Raw genomic sequence first — 22942 nt, 5'->3', positions numbered from 1 at the left:
CACATACATTACAGCTAGTAGCTAGCAGATTGTCACGTGTGGAGGAGGGGGCGGTCCCGCGTCATTGAGAGGAGTAACTTCAAAGTACCGTAACTCCAGAACAATTTGCGCTAGCAATGTAATTCCAATGGTTTCTGAGAGCCGAGAAGCGGAGCTTTGCATCGCTTCCACATACATTACGGTAGCTAGCAGATTTTCATGTGTGGAGGGAGAAGCGCTGTGTCATAGAGGAGAGTGACGCAGGAGACAGAAGATGACGCATGTCTTACAAATCAACATATCCACAGAACTATTTGCGCTCGTATCTGAAAGCAGAGGAGCGGAGCTTTACGTTGAGAGAAAAACAACAACCCTAAAAACAATAAAAACAGGAGGACTGCTATGATAATAGTACTAAAAGGGTTTTAAGAACTGTAATGGCACACAAAACACTTATTTGACCACCTTTTTCGATTTATATCAACTAAAACAGACATGCTTATGAATAGCTTTTCCTCTCCAGTTTTACTTAACTTCCTATGTTTACAAATATTTTATGTACCCAGACAAATGTGCAATATCTAACACACTTCTAAAAGCAGGTTTGGAAGTTTCTCACATTAAAACCATAACCAGTGATTTGAGGGTTTGTTCATATCCTTTATTATTAAATTTGAGCAGCTACGTACAAAGAGAGAATGTCTACAAATTAGTCAAGTGTGGTTTTTTTTACCCACTATAATGCGACCTCAATTTGATATCCAATATAATCAAGTTAGTTTAGGTGGTCTGCCTTTTCTGATCATGGGGAACTGCCAAATACAAACACCCCACGACCATCGCGTCAGAAATGAACCAGAATGTTCTTGTATGCTGTTTTCTGGTGAGTTTATGATGGCGGTGCCTTGACTTGTTTATTTCCTACTAGTGTTAATTTTATCCGTCGTTTTAAAATTTGGTCTCAATTTTAGTCCAGTTTTAATCACACTAGTTAGTTTTTATTATAGTTAGTCAACCTCATCCCGTTTTTATTTAGTCCATTTTTAGTTGACTATAAATCTAGCAAACTTTTGTTTTAGTCCAAGAAAACATAATTTTATTTGTCTAGTTTTAGTCAACAAAAACTGTCAACGTTTTAGTCTAGTTTTAGTCAGGACAATCATTTTTGTAGGCAGATTATGTTGAACATTTCGGATCCAAAACTATTTCACACAAAAAATTCTCTCATCTTTTTGATGAAAAACAACTTGACACACAATTACAGTACATATCAACAAATTGCCACTATGGCTGCATGCTATATAAACTAGTAATTTAGCCAGCATTAGTTAGCGGTCCACCTCCTGTCTGTCCCATGTGTTTGTGCATGTTGCACTCGCTAGCTGCAGATTTGAAAGGGGTTGTGTCACTGTGTGTCACAGTGACGGATTAGCAAAGACAAGATTTTACTAAATCAAATGATTTTCGTCTCGTTTTGATTCATGAACTAAAATGTCAATACATTTTAGTCCAGTTTTTATTAAGTGAAGTATATTTTCGTCTCGTTTTCATTAGTCGACGAAAATGCATACTGATTTAGTCAGTTATTGTTTACTAATGAGGGTTTTAGTCTAGTCGAGTCTAGTAATTGTCCAGAGAAAAATGTGTGTTGACAAAATTATTTTTGTTTAGTTTTTGTTGACGAAATTAACACTATTTCCTACGAGAGTTTAGTTTTGTGTGTGTGTGTGTTTTTTCCTGAAGAAATTGAAGGTAGACCAACCTTCTCGAAATGTTCTTCGATCTTTAGGGTTCTAGTGTATTAGATGTGATGTAAGTTGAGCATGTCAAGATGCTGATTACTTCATGTTTTGTTTACGCTGTCCACATGGCCTGCACTGTTCCAGATGTGATGGATTGCTTTTGTTCGAAAGAATACCTACAGTGTTTAAATCGCAGAGGGAAACAATATGTAATGCCATGTGTTTGCAATATGCTCCGAGACAAGTGCCCAGCCACCTGCAAATAAATGCCATTTTAATGGCGTGATGCATGGGATGTTTGAAAGCATTGTTTGGCCTGACACTCGTACAGCACATTTGTCTTCTGAGAGCACATTTTGTGGCACTTTGCTTGTTGCTCGCATACATCGAGACGGTTAGACATTTTTCTTGCAAGGATCTGGGTATTTGATGTTTGTGTGTGAGTCCAGATGGAGTTCGTACTGTATTATGATGGTAAACACGACTCCTTCATTATCAGTGATGCACTCATTTTCCTTTTTATTGAACTTTCCTGGCACCCTTAATTTATGAAATGTGTGCATGTGGTTTTTGTCAGACTTTAAGGGCCTATGTAAAGTCATAGCCATCTTTAGGTGAGATATTGAATGTCCCTGTGTCTGAACTTATATACCTTTTCTTCGTGACCCCCCCGCCCCCCCCCATGCATGAACATATTATTCTTGAGGAGGCAAGCATTGTGTTCACAGAGTACTGACTCATAGGCGTCATGATTGATGTGATTTTGCAAGAAGATAAAGTCAAAAGGGAATCATTTTGTCTCACTGCTAATATGATCAGAAAACTATAATCTTTCTGCCAAAAATGCAAAACTACTGGTTTAATTGCTGTTAATCCATTCCTGATTGAATTTGTTGAGGAGGCTTTGCTGTTGTTTTTTAATCACATTTGGAATTTGGAATTTGGATCCTGCCAAAACAAAGTCTCTATATTTCAGTAAACTCCAGAAAAGTTGCTTGCACAAGAGTTTGGCTTGTTTCTTGTCAGGCCACGAGTGTATTCTCCTCTTTAATCGTCTTGTCTTCACTCGGAGCATATGGCTGGTTGGATTGTTAGACCTTCTCAGAGGCCATCTATCACTCTGTGGTGTCGTGCTGAGTAGGAGATTCACAGCCAGCTTTCCATTCTCAAACCGAGAGAAAAAATAAAAAGAGAAGAAAGGGAAGAAATCAAAATGGAGAAACAGCAAGGCAGTTGAGAAAAGACAATGTTATGAAAATAACTATATTTTGCCAGGCAGCCGTGGAATGTCAAATTTTTCAATTTTGCACCCTAAAACTACGGCCCGACCCATATGGATTTTTGAGGCTGTTGGCAATTCTGATATTCGGCTGGGCTGCTACAGTGTGCTAACGTATCTCATCTTCTATTCAAATCTGTGGCTGGTACCATCTGAATGCACTGCATGCCACAGCGAGCACAGAAACCAATCGAGCTGTTAGCGCTTGCCGTCCGTCCCCAACATCCTCTAGACCAGAGTCATTATAGTTTTGGAATTTTCATTTTAGTTAGTTTTTTATTTTGTTTTGTTTTGTAAATTATTTTTTTTTAAATTTGTTTTCTGGGTGGTTCTGTTAGTTATTTTTAAATTAGTTTTAGTTATTTAAAAAATGCTTGGTTTTAGTTTAGTTTTAGTTAGTTTCAGTATTAGTTCAGTTGAAATGTTTGAAAACATGGAATATAAGATTAGATTTCTGTCAGAGTTGTATTTTAAATGTCAAAAAATTAGCAAATACTTAGATAGAGGTGAATTTCATCTTGGCTATTCGGGTAACCAAGATCAAAAACAGACTTTTTTTGTATGAATCACTAGTTCTGAGAAGATTTATGCAAGTTTCTCGTCAGATGTGTTACCAAATTGTTTTCTTTGACCTTTGCCAATGTTTATTTGTTGTGTTGCATTTCTGTTTTGGTATTCAAGATGTCTAAGAAAGAGACATGATACGAAATAATCATACAACTATAAAGTGACGAGGTCCTCTTATGTTGAATGGGTTCAGAAGGAATGAAAGATGAAACACCTTTGAATTTATGACAATTGAGAGAGTAATGAAGAACAAATAGGAAAAGGGGAATCAAATCTCCAGTGGTACTGTATATTCTCAAGACATGCATTCCCAAAGTGATCTTACAAGACTGCTTGCAGTGGCCCAAGAAAGTGAAGGATGCAAGCCAATCCTTTTGCTGTGAGTGGCTCGAGCTGACACCTCAAACCAAGAGCAGATGTTTGACTAACTTCACTTGGCTTTGTCCCCTCCCCTGGCAAAGCAGACAAACATTGGGTCTGGTGCAGCCAAATGCCCCACTTGCAGCATTACCCGTCCAGATCTGCAACAGTAAATGATCGTTGTTTTAAGTCCAAATAAAACGGGCTACCAAAAAGAGAACACATCAACTCAGCCAACTTCGCTCTAAAGTGATGCTGCAGTTTATAATGTTGTCATGCAAAAGTCTTAACCAGCCATTTCCACACCAAGGTAATACTTGGGCGGGCAGAAGAGAGTTGTCGCAGTTGTCGAAGGCAGAAGAGAGTTTTTGCTGTATGTATTCAAAAGAGGAGATGGAACAAGAAAGTGAATAAAAAGAGATCAAATGAAACGCCAGACTGCAGCGTGACCTCCTGTCTCCTGTAGTTCATTTCATTTACCCCGTTTGGACACCACCCATTTGGCGATGTGTAGCGACCGGGCGCTATCCGCGGAGACCACCCCCGGGAGGCCACCCGCCCAAGTAGATTTCAAATCTTTAGGAAACACTGCTGAACCCTTGTCTTCTTACTTATTATTTTAACGATTAGTTATTGTTTGTTCTGGTGCCCTTTTATTCAAGAATAGCACAAAACAGTTTGCTCTGGTACCCTATTATTCAAGCATTATTCAAGCACAGCATGTTCCTTTTGAAATGAATTTAAATGATTCTCGTTGTCAGCATGTACACGTGTGTGGTCGGTTGTTTGTCAAGAGAAGGGAGCTTGAATCTTAAAAAAACCCTCATCTTTAATAGATGAGAAGTTTGTTTAATCTCATTCTTTACCATGACAATTGTTTGAGATCTCCAAGATGGGACGAAAGGAGAGATTCTCTGGCAGCAACTATAGAAATGGTCCTGTGTCTCCATGAAGCAAGCTGTGGTGGTCTTGGAACAAAACATGGGCTGCATTGTCATAAATTTAGAAAAATCATCTCAAAGTGTGTCTGCCTCGTGCTGAGGTCTTTGTCTGTGGACCAACCAATAGGACAAAGCATGGAATGAATGGTAAAATTGACTCCATGTTAGCAGTGACCCAATGCTTAGTCCATTGCACAGTGGATATTTTATTAAATTAAATGATAAAGATTGCAACAATCATAGGCTGTTTGACAGTCAGGAAACCAATCAGAAGCACATGGCTTCAAAGTTTTCTTTGTTAAGGTGTATGGTTGGAAAAAGTCCCAATCTTTCTTCAAGAACATCTGGCTAGAACATCCTTCAAAGTGCTGGGCGAAGTCCCAGTTTTGTCATTATGACTTGCTGGAGAAGTGGGACTTGGGAGCGAAGAGTTATGAGAGGCCCGGTTGAAGCAGGTGCCCCCCGTAGTGTTCTTCCTGCACCTGCCTGATGTTTGACAAGATTTACTGTTCCTGTGAGTGCAAAATGATTGAGTACCACTTAATATGTAATATTTCAAACTCGAAGAACTCACTGACTGTTCCAGTTCATATTGTAGTGTATTAGTAGGCATCAGACATATGATGAAAATTTCATATAGTCAGTGGTTGAAAGAATTTTGATACTTGTTTTTAAAGAAGGATTGTATGAATAATGGCTTCAAATTTAGTCATTACATTCAAAATGTGTTTTTCATCCAATGGGGACAATCCACCTCGCAATTTCAGGTTGTTCCTACGACCAAACATCTTTAATATGCAGTTAATAATTAATTGTTTTAAACATTCAGGACACTGAGTAGATAGACCCGACTCATTATCCACATTTACAAAAAAAAAACAAAAAAACAGCAAATATGCAACAAAAGATTTTAATTCTTGTCTTCTTCTTCTCCTAACCCGGCAAAGCTATTGTCGCACCTGTATGTGCTTTCACACAGTGACATGGCTTCCCGGAATGAGAAAAGTAGACGCATTGCTTTCAAATGATGATTCCCCATTTTGTGGAAATGGTGTAAATACGGAAAAGATGCACGAAAAGCCCAAAAATATGTCTTTTAGTGTCAGTGTTAAAGGAGATGGATTACAAATGTTAACTGTAGCAATAATGATGTGGCGTTTTTAGAGTATGTTGTGATGGCAGTGCTTATGATAATTGTTGCTTTAGAAAAGGGAGAATCTGGCGTGGCATGTGTTTGCCTTGCTGCCCTGTTTGTGATCTGGTCCTCATCACCCTCATCAGTCACACAGCCTGCTGGGATCAAACCTAACATTTCGGAGCCCAGAAAGTAGCAGATGTCCGCCAAATAGACATTTTTCTTGCTTTTGCTCCACTATTTGAACATAATTTTGTGGCATTTGTAATCAAGTTTAATAAAATATTCCATTCTTAGATAGGTATTGATTGAATCAGTTTAACTGCATTCTCAAGCAAGTGTCTCATAAAAAGTACTGCCAGGTTTATTTAGGTCCAAGCTCTTTGATGGTTCAGGAGCAGGCACACCTTGGGCAACTCTGCTTTTCGTTCGACTCCCTGCCCATAGGACTGACGTTTCCCTGCAATTTGAGCGCAATCAGTGCACAATTATACCATTACCAGAGGTGTGTGACAAGATGCCTAACAGGATAAAAGGTGAACGCTTAACAACTGCCCTCTTACTGTAGAAGATTATGGCATAATATCTACTTAAAACATCAGGTGTGACTTTTACGGCCCTCTATTGACCTGCTTATTGGAAAAGCAGCGCAGCGGTTAGCGTCTCTCAAACAACAATCACACCTGATGCATTTGCCAAGAAATTTTCCACTGAGGAGCTTAAATTCACTAAGTGTGTCTAGCAGTGGTGAAATAAATACTGTGCTCTTGCGATCAAGACAGACAACATCGCTCACTACTGGTGCTAGCATCAGCTTCAACAAAGGAAACATTTGAGAAAGTAAGATATCTGCGTTTAATTGGCAAAATTCCGGCCCATTATTATTATTGTTTGAGAACTCTGTAATGGGCTGGTGGATTAATCAGTCGGGCCATAATTTATAAATAAATAAACATTGTAAACCCCCCTCCATCGCAGAATCCAGGTTCCCAGTTTCTTTCTTTTTTTCTTCCTTGTCCAGTAATAATTCAGTATTGTTGTTTCCGGGTGTAGTACCAACATTTCCTGTTTCTCAACATATTAAATGTTTTTTTAATGTAGTATTTTAAACTGTGTTGCTATTGTTAAACACACTTTCACTGGGCTCCCTTAAAATTAGTATATGTTTTATTTTCAGTGTGGCATTAATACTCATTTATTACTCTATTTATTACTCTCCATTTTTTTCTTTAACTATACTTATGTTGCATAGCTGTTGTTGGCATAAATCACACTGCCTACATAGAGTGATGTATCAAATTCTTTTTAATTGTTTCATATTGTTTGAAAGCACTATATAAATAAAGATGACTTGACTTGTTAAAATCCCAACAAAGTACAGTATCAACAAATTATTTGGTGTCCCTGTTTTGAACTAGACATACACTTTGGTTAGTAGCTAAAGGCTTACACTTTTAATTGTCAACGAAACCACTAGCAACCAGCTCCAGCCGCAAGTGTTTCTCATCCCACTTGGGTCCAAATCACTAAAAGGCAGCTCGTTTTATGTTTTCCAAGTCTCTGTGTTTGATTTAAATGTCAAGGGCAGAGTATGTTAACATACCACATTGTTTAGGTCATACGTCTTGCATCGTCTCTCGCTGGGCACACAGATGAGGTACAAACTCAAGTTAAGTCACTGCAAATTTACAAACCAAGGTTATTTCACTCTGATTCTCTTACTTCAAAACAAAAATGAAAAACATGTGCTTATCTCATATCTTGCATTCGTTTAATATACATAGGTGGTTTGACCTGACTGGTTTGACTTGAATGAAGCCTTGCTGTATGAAGGAAGACTCCATGCTGTTAGCAATATGCTTGTGGAGTCATATGGAACTATATTGGAAACACATTTTGCCGTCTGTGCTACTCTTAACACGCAGTGTCAAGTTAATATTATGTGATAGACTGCATCTAATAGCTTTTGATGTAACGGCTGTAACAGTAGATTAGTGTGGAGTTGGCCATAGTAGATGAATTGTCACATTGATTTCTTGTTTTTTTTGTCAGGGGTTGCCTGTTTTGTTGTACGCTTCTTCTTCTGCTGCTGCTGCTGCTGATGATGATGAATGAACTCACTGTGTTTAATTATTGGCTATTTGTCATGACCGGCATTTCACTAACACTTACAGTACTTCGGAGTGGCACAAGTCCAAGCGAGCGTCGATGGCACCACTGGTAATCACATCTATGAGATGTGCCAGAAAACTTCAGGACTGGTGTCACAAAAGATAGTATTTCAAATCCAAACCACAAATGACAAGTTTTGAAGTAATCCCCTTTAAGTCGTAAAGGGATACTTGACTCATTGAGACATTTTATACAGTACGTAGATCATATTTTGTCTATAATTAATGTGATAACTTCATTACTTTTCATAAACAATTAATACATTTAAAAACTAATTTTGACACTTTTTATCCACTGACTACTGACGAGTATTGCATTCAATTGGAAAAAAAAAAAATTCTGTTTTTCTGACAATTTTTTCCTGATGCTTTGTTTTATTTATTTATTTATTTTTAATTTTCTGTTTTTCTCAATTTGTTTTCTTCTGTTTTACAGATTTTTTTCCTCTTTCATTTAAAAATATTCCCAAAAACGGGGGAGTTGGGGGTGGGGGTAGGGGGGATGGGGGTTGCTGGCTATTCAGAATAACAGGAGAAAAAAATATTCAGAAAAACAGGAAAAAAATATTCAGAAAAACAGGGCAATTTTTTTTTAAATTACTCCGGAAAACAAAAGCTGATGCTCTGTTTTTCTTAGTATTTTTATTTTTATTTTTTACCCCTGAACTCTAAGTGACTTGTCGCAGACACTTTTCTGCATACCTCCAACGTACCTTCAACTATATCACTTAGTAAAACTGGCTCAGTTAAGGCATGTATATGAACATGTCAATTGATCGGCATGATTTTAGTAAGCTAACCATTAAGTTTAGACGGAATCGTATTGCATGCGGGAAAGTGTCTGCCATTAGCGAGTCTGCAACAAATCACTTGGAGTTCAAAGGTAAAAAAAAAAAAAAGAAGAAGAAAAACTCAGAAAAATAGAAGCTGGTGCTCTGTTTTTCAGAATAATTTTTTCTCCTATTTTTCTGAATATCAAAATAAACAGCAAAACAGAACAAAAATATTCAGAAAAACAGAAAATTACACAAATAAACAAAGCTCCCCAAAAATATTTGTCAGAAAAACTGTTTTGTTTTTTCCCCTAAGCGAACGCAATACGTTTCTGTAACTGACAGTTTTTTTAAATAAAAAAGAAATATATGTAAAAAGTGAGTACTTCATAACAGAGCATAGAGGAATAACAAAGAAGATATGGCCTGCTTTGGAAAGCTAAAACCTAAGTTTTTGTCATCGTTTTAGTTCAGGTCAGCGGTAATCACCCGCATTCCGCCACCCAGAAGTACTGTACCTGGTGCTCATTGTTTACAAACATTTTGAAATGTCCAATTGCACCCACTCATAGATGCTTAACAGGAAAAAGTAGGCTCAGAAGGAGTTTGTCTTCGTGGCCGGGTTCCCTTCCTGCACGTTTTTGGTGTATCCTTCTTCAGATTGGACTTTTCTTTTCTACTCCTTTCTTTCTGTTTTTACTTGCATTGCTACCATTTTAGGGGCCAAGTTCAATTTGAATACATATGAAGGCCTTTTCCCCACTTCCTTCTTTCTTTAACACGTTTTCATGGTTCATGGTGTCATTGAATAATTTATTGTTTATGTCAATGGCAGTGTTTGTGCGTGAGTGTCTGCTTCTGATAGTAGCAAGGCCATGCCTCAGTGTTTGAGCAGACTTGTTGAAATGAGCCATAACATTGACTGCTGTATTGCTGTATTCTCTGCTTCACACGACTGGCCTTTCTATCAGATAGACAGCATGACATGATCCAGACCCCACTCTCCGCCACACACAAGCACACGTACACACACATGCAGCTTTCAGTGTTTCTCCTGCTTTCTTCAGGTCTTCGCCGATTGTTGTAAAGCTTTGCTACCAAGTGAGAATATCACATGGTCTCAGACAGGCCTTTATTGTGTGACCAGAATGTGCAATAAATGTTTGGACACTGTCTTCAAAGGAAGCTAATGATTAATGACGTTATTGAATGTAATTGAGTCTCATTTGTTACTTGCGGCATAATAAATGGCAGTTTAATGTTAGCTGGATTAAGTGCTTGTGTCTGTGTTTGTGGAGCACTTCATCATTCGTATCCCTTCTTCATCATAGAATGATCCACTTAGGCGTTAGTTACCATATATCAATGAGTCAAATTTTATCAACTTTATCAGCTTATGAACTCGCATACGCAGCTGTACTTATGGAGTATGGGCCTTGCACATATGCACAAACTTAGTCTTGTCTGGCCAAGATCACACATTTGTAGCTTGAGGGTTCTCAAGTGTGTGCTTGTGAGCACTTTCATGTTGGCCCCAAGTGAGGGTGGAGTGCTCAAGCATTGTTTTCCTTTGCAAGAGAGCAAATGATGCCCTGCTCTTGGCAGGCGACAAATGAGAACTCCACTTTACTGGCCAGTAATACTATCCCTTGTCTTCAGGCTACTAGCTGTTGTTTGTGTGCTCAGCTCAAACAGAAACTATAGCAAACGTTCTTCAACATGCTAACTAAGGATTAACGACCATTAAAAAGGGTAGCTTGTTCCCAGGGAATCAAGTTAGCCTCTGTCCCATTTACTCTTCAATGTGTGTCAACTCCCCACGTTCTTTGAGAAGTCCAGTGTGACGTATGAACACTTGGACATAAATCCAGAAATTATTTGGACAATTAGTTTGGATGATTTTCTAGGATTAAAGTCCTTTTTACACTGCACTTGCTTTTCTTGGTGTTCGCCACAGCGTACAAGGACAAGAATGCCCTGGTGCAAGTGTGCTAATATTTTGTGGCGCTTGCATAGCAGCTAACCAGCAAGTAACAGGTGTTTTTTTTTAAATGTGTATTTCTTGTGCACAATATTTAATAAACAAAACGCCATGGTAAAATGAAAAAAAAGTAACACATTTCTTACCTGCATTACGGCTGAGGTAAATGAAAGTGTGACACACTTTCAAACGTCTTTATTCCGGTTAATATTGAAATAAAAATATTTAAAATCACATTTTAAATCAACTCCAAAGGCTCATGTAGTAAATTAAAGTCTAAAACAAAGGACATTTTCACTATAATTATGGTTAGTTTTAGTTAGTTCCGTAAACATAAAATGTAGTTTGTTTAAAATTTTTAATAAGCATTTTCTTTTCTTTTTTTTGTTTAGGAAATTGTTTATTTATTAATTTTAGTGTTAGTTTTTTGTTATTAATTCAAATAACCTTGACTCGCACCAATACAAAGATATGGGACTGTATTGGGCCACCATGAAGCTACACACACTTTTCCTGATAGGGCCAGTACAAATGTATTCACTTAAATTGTTAGTGCATCTATTAAATCCTTCCCATAAATAGAATGACTTGAATACAGTAAAAAAATATACAAGTCTGGATCGATGCTTTGTTTACACCCATCAAACTTAACAAGGACTGTCTCCTTTTTATAAAGGACTTTGATGATTTTGAGCCAGCTTCTTCAGCTTTGAGCATGGAAACCAGAAAATTGGGGGAGCGTATACTCAGGGGTGCACATATCTTTTTTTTTATGGGTTACTCACATGAGTATCAGGAGATTGTGTTTGGTACTCACTGAGTGGTTTTAAGTAGAGTCTTCCTCAATGTCCTCCTTTGTGTCCCCACCGCTTTTATCTGTTTTAATTTTCAGCATGGTAAATGATGAAGTTGATGGAGATGCATCTCCCTGTTCCTGGTTGAGCCTCTGATTAGCGGTGTCCATCCATAGGTCAACAGCTGACTTTGGGTCATACGTGTCTCTGTGGTCTTTGTAGACAGGTGAATGTGCATCAGGGCTGTGAGTCAGACATGTGACAAACAAGATCTGTACTTGTTTTTTATGATGTTGAGATGTGAGAATCCCCTCTCACAAGTTGCACTGCTTAAAGGGAGTGTAAGAGACAGTTTAATCAGCTTGTTGATGTTTGGATACATATTCAGGTTACTTGTATTTACTATTCGAACCAAGTCATACACAGAGGAGGCTCCAAAGCGTTTTCCTGCCTGTTTTAAGTGCATCCATTCTCTCACAGTTATGTCGCTGTCAATTTGTAAGATGACTTCATATTCCTGAAGAATGCTTTTAACAGTTGTGTTGCCAAAACGGTGGTCTTGCATCTCCTGAGGCCATGTTGTGGGATCAAATACTAAGAAGTGGTCACATGACTTGAGGGAGTTGTATCTAATTTCAAATTCTTCAATTAACCATCTGAGTTAAGTTTGACTTGTCTCTGTCAGCGTCAGCATTGGAAACAGCGTGCGTCTCGTGGTGACCTTTCCTATCAAGCAGAAGTGTTAACTGTCTAATGGCCACCATTAGTTCATCTTGAAGGTATTATTTGATTACTATATTAAGTGTAATCTTTGCGTGTTCAAAAATAATTGAAAAATGAGATCTGATGAAGAAGCCTTCTTTATAAAGAATTTATTTTAAGAGCTCTTAAAAGACACAAGAGTAAATGCTTACATTCCAAAGGTGATGTTAAGCCTCGAGTGTGTCAATATGAAAATACACAGTTGTTTTATAGATGAAAAAAGCATACTCCTCCTCTGAGGCTGGACAAAGGGTTAGTAATTATAATAGACAGACAAGTGATTTACTGACATGTTTACTCCAGTTCCGTCCAAAGCCGGAAATATATGATTAGACAGGTACTACCATGCGACCTAGACTCCCTCAGACCCACAGTGTTATCTTCCATGAGAACTTGAGAACCCGCCTCCCATGTGCATTCCTATCTCACCAGCTGGAAGGGAGTGAAAAGTGTTATTCATTACAATACAGTTATATGTCCAATATATTTCACACAAACATTATCACAGTTATATGGCATCTATATACTATAAGTAAATTCATAAACAGTAAAAATATGCATAGAAAATGTTAAATGTCTTCAATCTTTACATTGTCCAATTTTTCCTTGTGTTACCAATAGCAAGCATGTTTGCCAGAAAACATTGAAAATGCTCTGTGCAGATATGCTGCAATTCCCTTGTGTCACTTTTAGCCAGCTGCATTTTAATGGCTAGATCTGGATATTTTTAACAGTGTTTCATGTCTCAATGCAGAATATCTGATATTATGAAAATTACTTACCCAGTTTCACAAAAGAAATCCCATTCTCTTCACACATTTTTATCAATGTAGCAGTGTTTTTTGCACCACCTTTCTGTAAATAAAATTGCAGCAGCTTGATCAAACAGTGATTAAATGTCTCACATTAAGGCACACTTTGATCAGCTGACTTTGCACAGTTCTCTAGTGTGTGCACGGTGCACACCAGCGAGTTGCTTAAGTTTCAGCACAACGCCGTTGTACGCACCAACATTGACAGCAGCATCATCTGTGCACACAGCGACCAGTTTAGCGCTCCAGTTATCCAATCCTGCGTCCTGGAAAAGTTTGACTAGTCCGTCGGTTGTGGCTTCAGCACCCAGTTCAATCTAAGGAAGTCAAAGGTAAATTCTCCGTCACTGGACACTGACACGACGTAAACGATCTCCTGCTCAGTTTTTGTGATGTCCTCCGATCCATCAAAATGCAGCCCCCAAAATTCAGAAGACTGCAGCTTTGCTCCCAAATCCCACTGATGGTTGCGCAATGCTCTGAATTATGAGCGTGCCACCTTCAAGAAGAATGATACACACTGCCGACATCCACTCCAAGCCGCTTCAGTACAGGAATATCTTCAGAATAGGAAGACATGGGATATGCATGCTTACCGTTATGAAAGGTGAGGAGTAAAATATTGCACAGAGCTTGTTGTTCATCATTGAGTCTGTCTCGCACCTAGCAAGAGGACGACTGGCTATTTCTTCATGGCTAGCTTGTTGATTAGCAATAGCTTGCACTATATTCATGTGCTCTTTGCTCTTTTCATGTTTGTCAAATAAAGGATGGCTGAAATTCTTTGAGCCCTTAAAGAAACGCACCTGTTTTGTCAGCAAGATGTGGACATGAGCGGCAAATCTTGCACCACGGAAAGTCATGGAGTCAATTTTCAGAAAAAGCCCTCTTGTTCGGCTCAGGATTGGATCTTTTTTGGTGGTTTGATTCCAAAGAAGCTGCTTAATGTCTGTTGTTTCTTTGGCATCTTTCAAAGTTCTCTCCTTCATTGTACTCGACAAGAATGAATGAGATAGTGGATGGCAGTGTGAAAAACAGGTACGCAAAGGCACACCTTGATTCACATGACGTTACGCTTCCGTTATTTCTGTTGCGCATGCGTACCTGCGTACCAATTATTTGCACCCCTGCTTATACTATACACGAGTAGCAAGGAAAGTTTGCTTTTGAAGGGTGATTTTGGGGGAACTTATATCCGAATGCGTATTATGATGGAGAAATTATAAGATCATCAAAATATGAAACTAATTAACCATTGAGTAAATACAGCAATTGTACCAGTACTCACATTTTCAGGGCTACGATCGTCCTATTTGTGAATCAAATAATATTTTTTTTATTTTTTGGTAAAAATTATTTTGAGTCTATCGTTGCCTAACGTTTGGAAAAGCTCTGACGGGTCTTTAGTACGCCACATTCAGTTCCTGCTTGTTTGTAAGTCTTGTTGCCTTCACTATTGTCTATATTAACTAAAAAAGCATGCTTTGTTGGCTTGACATTAGACCATTTATTGGCTATTTAATTTGTGCACTTGAGGATGGAATTTATTATCAATAAAACAGTAATGTTGTCACTTGGCTTTGTTTGTTTCTTAATGGAAAATAATTGAATGAGAGTTTATTGATCTCACACTGGCAAAATACTGTATTTACAGCTGCAGTCGACATTAGTAGCATATAAGAATAAAACCAAATCTCGATTATATAGCCTAATATATACAGTTTTTATAACACCAGCCACCAGGGCCCAGATGTTCAAAACTCGGTTATATCTAGTAGATTTAACCAACCGTTAACTTTAACGGCACTGTTATTTTGTTGTTCAAAACTCTGTTAACTTTAACCGGGTGTTAACTTGCTTCTTAGCACACTTAAGGACCACCGCTAACTTTTTAACAGTGTGGTTATGGTTGAGTCTGCGTTCGTGGCTAATGCTGCCTTGCCCGTTGAGCGCAAGAAAAAGAGTCCATCAAGGGCTTGACTTTGACATTGGTGATTATTCTGATGAAGAGTTACGCACACGCGATTGCTTAGCAGTAATACAATGCCAAGTCTCATGCCGAATCAAAAGAGAAAGAATAAAAATGTGTTTTTTAAGACGAGTTCTAAAAATGGAAAGAGAGCGGGCTTGCCCGACATTTAGTGGGAGGGGATTCCAAAGAGAGGTTACCTGTAATGTTTCTTGTTTGCTTTCACGTCAATAATCAAACGGACAACAACACTGTGAAGAGTGGCTAATTATTTACTTTAATTTAATATACTACTACTACTACTAATAATAATAATAATAATTATTATTATTATTATTCAATTTTTTTAATTTATAACAGTTACAATTACAAATATTAGATGAAGAATACACACTTACAAGAAGTATGTAAATACAAAAACAAGACAAATAATTCAAAACTATTCTATCAAAATATTACACAAATATACAAATCAGTCAAAAATACACATATGTTAGACATAAAAAACATTTGACAAAAATATGGGGCGGCACGGTGGCTGACTGGTTAGCACGTCTCCCTCCCAGTGCAGAGGATGTGAGATCGAGTCCGGGCTTTGGCCTTCCTGGGTGGAGATTGCATGTTCACCCTGTGCTTGCATGGGTTTTCTCCGGGTACTCCGGTTTCATCCCACATTCCAAAGATATACATGGCAGGTTAATTGAACACTCTAAATTGTCCATAGGTGTGATTGTGAGTGTGCATGGTTGTTCGTCTCTGTGTGCCCTGCGATTGGCTGGCAACCAGTTCAGGGTGTACCCCACCTACTGCCCGAAGCCAGCTAGGAAACGCTCCAGCACCCCCTGCGACCCTTGTGAGGACAAAGCGGTTAAGAAAATGGATGGATAAAAAACATACAAATAAGTAATTTCACAAAACTCATAAATTGCTTCATCCATTGATTGAATAACACTTATTTGTCAATAGAAAAGTTCCTGCTTCTTTTTTGGGGGGTTGGGGGGCGAGTGGCAAGGTTTGTTTGAACAGTATCCATTTCTTTCATCGACCCGGAAGTAAACAAAAAGATGTAATTGTGGGATATGTCGGTACTAACCAGTGACGTAAACAGCACGGTTAACTTTGACGGATTCGTAAATTAACAGCGTGACTAACCATGTTTAGCTAGTTAACGGCAGGTTAGGAATTTAACCGGTGGTTAGGGGTTAAACAGTGGTTAAAATAACAGAGAATTGAACAACCGGGCCCCGGTAGAGAGACTAAGCAGAATGAACTTGTGTGGTAACTTGGCATGAATATAAAAGATGCTATATTGTATGTACAGAAGTGACTTTGAATAGCGTCGATTACTCTGCAACATTCTTTGTAGAAAAAAAAAACTATACATATGAATAGTCTTCAGCACAGCAATTGAGAATGATACTAAACACATAATAGAAAGATGGCTAGATACTTAATATTACAGTGGCACATGTTTTCGTTTTGCTTTGGCTTTTCTGCATCTGTGATCCAAACTTATTTTACAATGTTTGGCAGTTAAAATGTCACTGTTTGTTTTTCATGTAGGGAAAAATTGTTTTGAAATGTAAAAATCAGAGGCGATCAAATTTGATCTTGGACGTTTGCTGTATTTCTACATTCTATTTCTGCTTGTTGAGTTAAACTACATGCACATTTGAAGACTGAAAGTGAATATTCGTGATGCACGTTGGAAAAGGCTATTTTCACACAACCAGCAGCCTGGAAAAGATCCCTGCAGGCAGCCCAATGCGCTCTGCTTTTGTCTTCATTCCACAATTTGGCAAGTTCATATGGTGTGGAACCCTCTGTCGAAGGCAACATGTAATCAGAAACAGACTAGCCAAGAGAGTGGGTCATAAGTCAAGGTAATATTTATATTATTGTAATAACTCAAGCAGATCACATTTCAAAACAAGAGTATGTAACACCCCCTGTATCGCACAAGGAGCAAACTCATTTTGCACTGTCAGCATATAGTTGCCAGCGAGACGCAGTGTACATAATCTACAGTGGGTAAAAACACTTCTGGCATCATCATTGGGAAAGAAGTCTGATTTTTATGTGAACAAATTTGCATGCAGAAAGATTGCAACACCAGGCGCACCACAACAAGTGTCTGATACATCTCACTCGTGCTTTGGAATACACTAATGTGTTAAATAACAGGACTAAATGTGCAGAAAAAGATGTTATTTGAATGGATGCATACTAAGAATCAAAGTTACAACTGCTTTGTGGGTTTCTCCCAGCCAGATCTTTAGACAAATTGTACAACTTTGCCGACTGTGCTGGGCTGCACCTGATCCTGGGCCTCAACGCGCTGCACCGAAACCCTGACAACTCCTGGAACACCTCTTCCACGCTCACCCTCCTCAAGTACAGCGCTGGCAAGAAATACAACATCTCCTGGGAGTTGGGCAACGGTCAGTAGAATATGACTTACATTGTTTTCACGCAGGGCATTTCAAAATCAGGATGGCTAAGGTCTAAGGCCTTACGATAAGGTCACAGTCTTAAGGTCAAATCCTACTTCTGAAAATAACCTTTGCAAAGTCATCCATTTCGGGACCAATGAAAGTTATTTGCGCATGTGTACTGAAAATACTAATGTGCACGCCACATTCGACAGTGTCAGTGCGCATTTGAGTGCTAAACATACAGCAGTTCAGTCAGTAGGACTGCGGTGAGGCAAGCTTCCAGTCAATTGCATTGACAACTATATACAGTATTACTTGTTAAAGTTGGCCCTCACAGCCTGTGAACAGCAGTTGCGGCTACTGGCTAGCCTCGGATGGGTCCCCACCAAACGGCTATACTCACGTTGGGGCATCTCGGTCTCACTATGTCATGGCTTTGATGGTCCGTCAAAATATGTCTTGACGTAAAAGTGGACTATGATGCACAAAAGAATTGGAATGAACTGCGTTAAATCAGCTAGCAGGGTCAATATATATATATATATATATATATATATATATATATATATATACTGTATATATTTTTTTATTATTATTATTATTTTATATATATATATATATATATATATATATATATATATATATATATATTTATATATATATATATATAAAATCAGATTAATCACATCTTAGAATTTTGATTAATCATGATTCATCAATTCATTAAAAGGCTTTTTTATCAAAAAAAATGTGCCCACCAAACTTGAAGAGCACATGCTGTGTTAATTATTTCATTTAATGTTATGAGGATGTCTTTCACATTTTTTGATCCACTGCACATTCTCATCCTCCTCTTTTTCTAACCAGTTACTTAAAATGGAAAAAAAATGACCCCAATATGTTGACATGAACAATTAATCTGAAGTCGTATGCAAACATTTATTAAATGCTTTACTTTATTGCTCAAAAACAACCTGCTTTACCTTTAACATTACCATCCACTGTCAAGCTAAGGGATCATCTGCAGTCAAAATTCATAGTGTGATTAATCTGTGTTAATACATGATTAATGCAATATTTTTTTGTGATTAAGCAATGACGCTTTAACTTTGACAGCACTAATATGTTGAAGTATGTTGTTGTTTTTTGCATTCTGCATCTTTATCGTTTTCAGTATTTCTTTAAAAAAATGATTAAAAGGATTTTTCATGATGTTAGTCGAGTATTTCAGGGGTTAATTGTAAATTCACACGAGGAATGTGGGAAACCTGCTAGTTCTCATCTATGCTCTTCAAATAATGAGCGGAACTGCAGCACACCCAAACCGTCTTAAAACATAACATGAAATGTAATGTAAAAAAACATAAAAAACAAAACACACACTTACAGTAAAACATGGCTGCTAACCAACTGGCTGCCACGCCATTTTCATTTTCACACATTTTCTGATGTGAGTGACTTCTAGCTGAGAGTCTTCATTTTTTGTTTTCTGGGCCAACTTCATGTCCCAAAAAGTAAAAAGCAAAACACGCCCGTGTTATTCTGACCTCCTAAATTATGACAGGTCCATGTTGAACATTTGTGCAACATTTAAGGCATATTTTTCCTTCTACTTTATTCTCATCTGCTGTGAAGCTGCTGCTTGGACCTTTTATGTTTTCCTCAGCCGTCGACTGAAGACCGTGCAGAATCCACTGATTTGACCATGTCAAATCTTTGAGTGAAGACCATGGTGAAAGAAGCTGTTTAAAATAGATTAGACAGATTGTGCAGATGTAGTGAACATTTATGGAGGGTGAATCGCAAAGGCTGTTGCTCGTAAAACCGTGAGGACTGAAACTCGTAAACAACAGATAAATATGTACGGATAATAATTCTCTTTAGAGGTGTGTTTAATCAACGTTTAAACAACATGTATCGTCTCCTGTCTTTTGGGTCTAACCAGATTGCGTTTGTTTTCTCATGACACTGAGTCCATCTGTCCACTTAGAATGAATTGCTCAAGGTCCTCCTTAAAAAAAAATGCAAGAACAATATTAGGGATAGACCAATTATCGGCTGGGCCGGTTATCAGCGCCGATATTCAGCATTTTGACGAATAATAGATCAATTTAAAAGTGTTAACTTCAGGGAACTAATTATTTAATTTTTTAGAGATGCTACTGGCCCTCGGCCTTCTGTTTTTGTTTGAAATTAAAACTAAGATAAGTAAAATTTTAATAGTTTCGATATTTTGAAATTTTGGAAAACTATTTTCTGTAGAAAACATTAGGGAGATGTTTACTTAAGTTTTTAATTGAACTTTTGCAAACATGCAACTGCCCCTTGGAGATCCCTGAACTTTTGTTAGATTTTTAAAACAAAGATGTCTACTGACTAAGTTTTTAACTCTAATATTTAACAAACCTTAAAAGTTGTTCAATAAACATATTCTTAAACATTCGAAAAATTTAAGATCTGGAGTTTGTATTTTTTCATATTTCAATGCCAATTTTTTTCCCCTTTTAGAAAATGAATATCGGCTCCAAATATCGGTTGTCTGCGTCCTTGACTACTAATGATCATATTGGCCCGGAAAAAACATATCGATCTGTCTCTAAACAATATTGTACAGTCTTGTGTTAACGATGAACCTTTTCCCGTCAGAACCCAATGCCTACCGCAGCATGGTGGGCCGCGTGGTCAACAGCACCCAGCTGGCTCAGGACTACAACCATCTACGGACCGTGCTGCAGTCGGTACGCTACTATAACCGAGCTCACCTTTATGGCCCTAATGCAGGAAGACCCCGGAGGAATGCCATTCTACTTCTGGACGGGTCAGTTATGGCGATGCATCACTTGTCTTGATGCATATGCACACGCAGTCACACGCATTCAGTGTTTATGGCTTTCCGCATGGCCCGTTTGAGCATCTCAGCCTTAGTTATATCATGTCAGCCTAAATGAGGTGTCACCTGATTTACAGCGTATCGGCACAAATTCTCACCTGCTTGTTTCTCCACCAGTTGAAGTTGGAGCTGCAGGATTATCTAACAATGCTTGGTTAATATATATGTATTCTTTAGTGTTCTTTTTTTGCTCTAGAAATGCTGACATTTGATTTGTTAGTCTCCTTTCAGACTTAATTATATTGATAGGCTATGTTGTTTCCGAGTCTGTGACTAAAAATGTCATGTTTACCAAACGTAAGACAGAATTTCAAACACAAAAAATATTACAACTTTCGTATGATTTCAAGTGTGAAAATATTAAGATCTACAATGTTAATGGTTTAATGGAAAAAAAGAAAACATTATTTTAAGGCATTTGGAATCCTTCTATAATCAACAATGATAATATTAAATCCACCCATTTTGCAATTTACCCTGGATGTCATCGCAATTTGTGGTATGGCGTCTATTATTGAAGGGCTGCTGTTCCCAATACACTTGAAAGACAACCTATTGTTGTGTCAAATGTAATGTAAAGATTTTCTGATTCTCCCCTCAAATCTAATTATATTAGCAAGCTTTGTTTGTTCCAAATCCATTGAAAGCATTGACATGTAAAATGTTTGCCAAACCTACCCTGAACTGAAGTATTCTCCATGATTAAACAATCAAAGGAAGACATTTTGAAACATGTGTAAGTTTTCAAGACTGACGTATTAAGACCGAATGTTGTGTCCATAGTGCTGGGATTCCAATGCAAATCATGTCAAAAGCAAATGAGCTAGGCTATTATGGTCAACAGTGTCCACTGTACTGTGGCTGGATAGAAAGCTGTCCCAGCTGTGACCTGTCATTTATGAGAGCTTTCTAACGACCAAATAAGTGCAATGGAAAGATTGCCCTGTGTATCGCCAGCCTTGAACTCACATTGTGAAATAAACAATTGGAACCACAATAGAGCCCATAAAGTCAAACGGCACGGTAAAGCTGTAATAAAATCATGTGTGCAGATAAACACAGGAAGAGTTTAATGTCTGCAAATATCTCCACCTGAATCTGTCTCTTCTCTGCAGCCACCCACATTTTGACAGGTATTTGGAAGAGCCGAATTTGAAGCGAGCCTCCCTTCGCTCGAGCGACTTAGATCAGCGAGGACATTAAGAGCAGCAGCTGCTTGTTTCTGACAGATGAAATTTACTCGCAAATAAAAAGCTGTGTATTTGAGCGACGGCTGAGCGGTTGGGAATAGGAAGGATGTGGACGATAAAGGTGAGAAGTGTAGGAGTAGGAGAGCGAGGAAGGCAGGGGAGTTTTCAGGTCAGGTTTAACGACGAGGTGATTCTGGTGTGTTTGACACTCTTACGAGGACTGTTCTGGTGTTGGAAAGCTTAACGTTGATTTACACTGTGAGCTGCTAACTATCCAAATAGCCGAACTGGGCAGACTAAACAAGCCAGCGCGGCGAAAGTTGTGTGTCTCTGATGTTTAGAAAGAGGCTGCACATTCAAGCATTTCTGACAAGCTGCTACGCCCCAAATATGGAACCGTCAGTGTCAGATACAATGCGACTGCAAATACTCACACTGAAAGGCTCAAGTGCAGGAAAGGGTGGGGATTTTTTTTTTTAATCTTAATTTATGAGTTACTTTTGGGATACAGTAAAAATATTTTGGCTTTTTATAGAAGGTCCTCTGAGATATTATTAGGGCCCGAATTAAACATTTTCTCTTGTTTTATTTTATTAACTAATGACTGTACCAATAATAACACTGCTTGATATTGTGTGCAGTAAACTTTAAATAAGAAAATAAACACCACCCAAAGTCAGCACTCCCTCATAAATCAATACACACAAAAATAGAGAGGGAAAAAAAGCAACTCTGCTGCGTGTTTCCTTTGGTAGACATGTTAAAGCTCCTGGAAGCAATTGAATGTTTTAAAGGAGCCTAAATTGCAAATGCCCTTATTAAATGTTCTCACACTTTTTGGGTTGGGGGCCTTTATTGCACTTGCACAGAAACTTTTCCATGGTGCAAATCAGCATGATACATTTTAATTAGATCCTTTCAGATCGGTTGTGCTTAATTGTTTTTTTTTTCTTTTTTTCAGATTCATGAAAGACGCTGGATCAGTTATTGACGCAGTTACGTGGCAACAGTAGGTATTTTACCCCTTTTTTCCTCTTTCATTCACCAATTGACATCGGCAGAATACACACACTACAGTATTCTCTTTATTGCAGTGCCTTAAAATGTCTGCAATTAGATTTTCCAAAATAAATGCCTAAATTTTTCTTTAAAATGACACCTA

The 22942-nt window shown here is 38.1% G+C and overlaps 1 protein-coding gene across 2 annotated transcripts in view; it reads left to right on the top strand.

The window, feature by feature from the left end:
- hpse2 (heparanase 2) overlaps positions 1-22942 on the top strand; it is a 56500-nt gene that overhangs the window by 15206 nt on the left and 18352 nt on the right. For both annotated transcript variants that reach the window (XM_077581388.1, XM_077581389.1), the window contains 3 exons: positions 17533-17706; positions 20347-20518; positions 22742-22789. In XM_077581388.1, coding sequence (XP_077437514.1) covers positions 17533-17706; positions 20347-20518; positions 22742-22789 — 394 coding nt within the window. The remainder of the gene's footprint in view (positions 1-17532; positions 17707-20346; positions 20519-22741; positions 22790-22942) is intronic.

This window comes from Vanacampus margaritifer, chromosome 12 (assembly GCF_051991255.1).
Source record: "Vanacampus margaritifer isolate UIUO_Vmar chromosome 12, RoL_Vmar_1.0, whole genome shotgun sequence".
Taxonomy (NCBI): domain Eukaryota; kingdom Metazoa; phylum Chordata; class Actinopteri; order Syngnathiformes; family Syngnathidae; genus Vanacampus; species Vanacampus margaritifer.
This window is presented reverse-complemented; position numbering and strand designations above follow the sequence as displayed.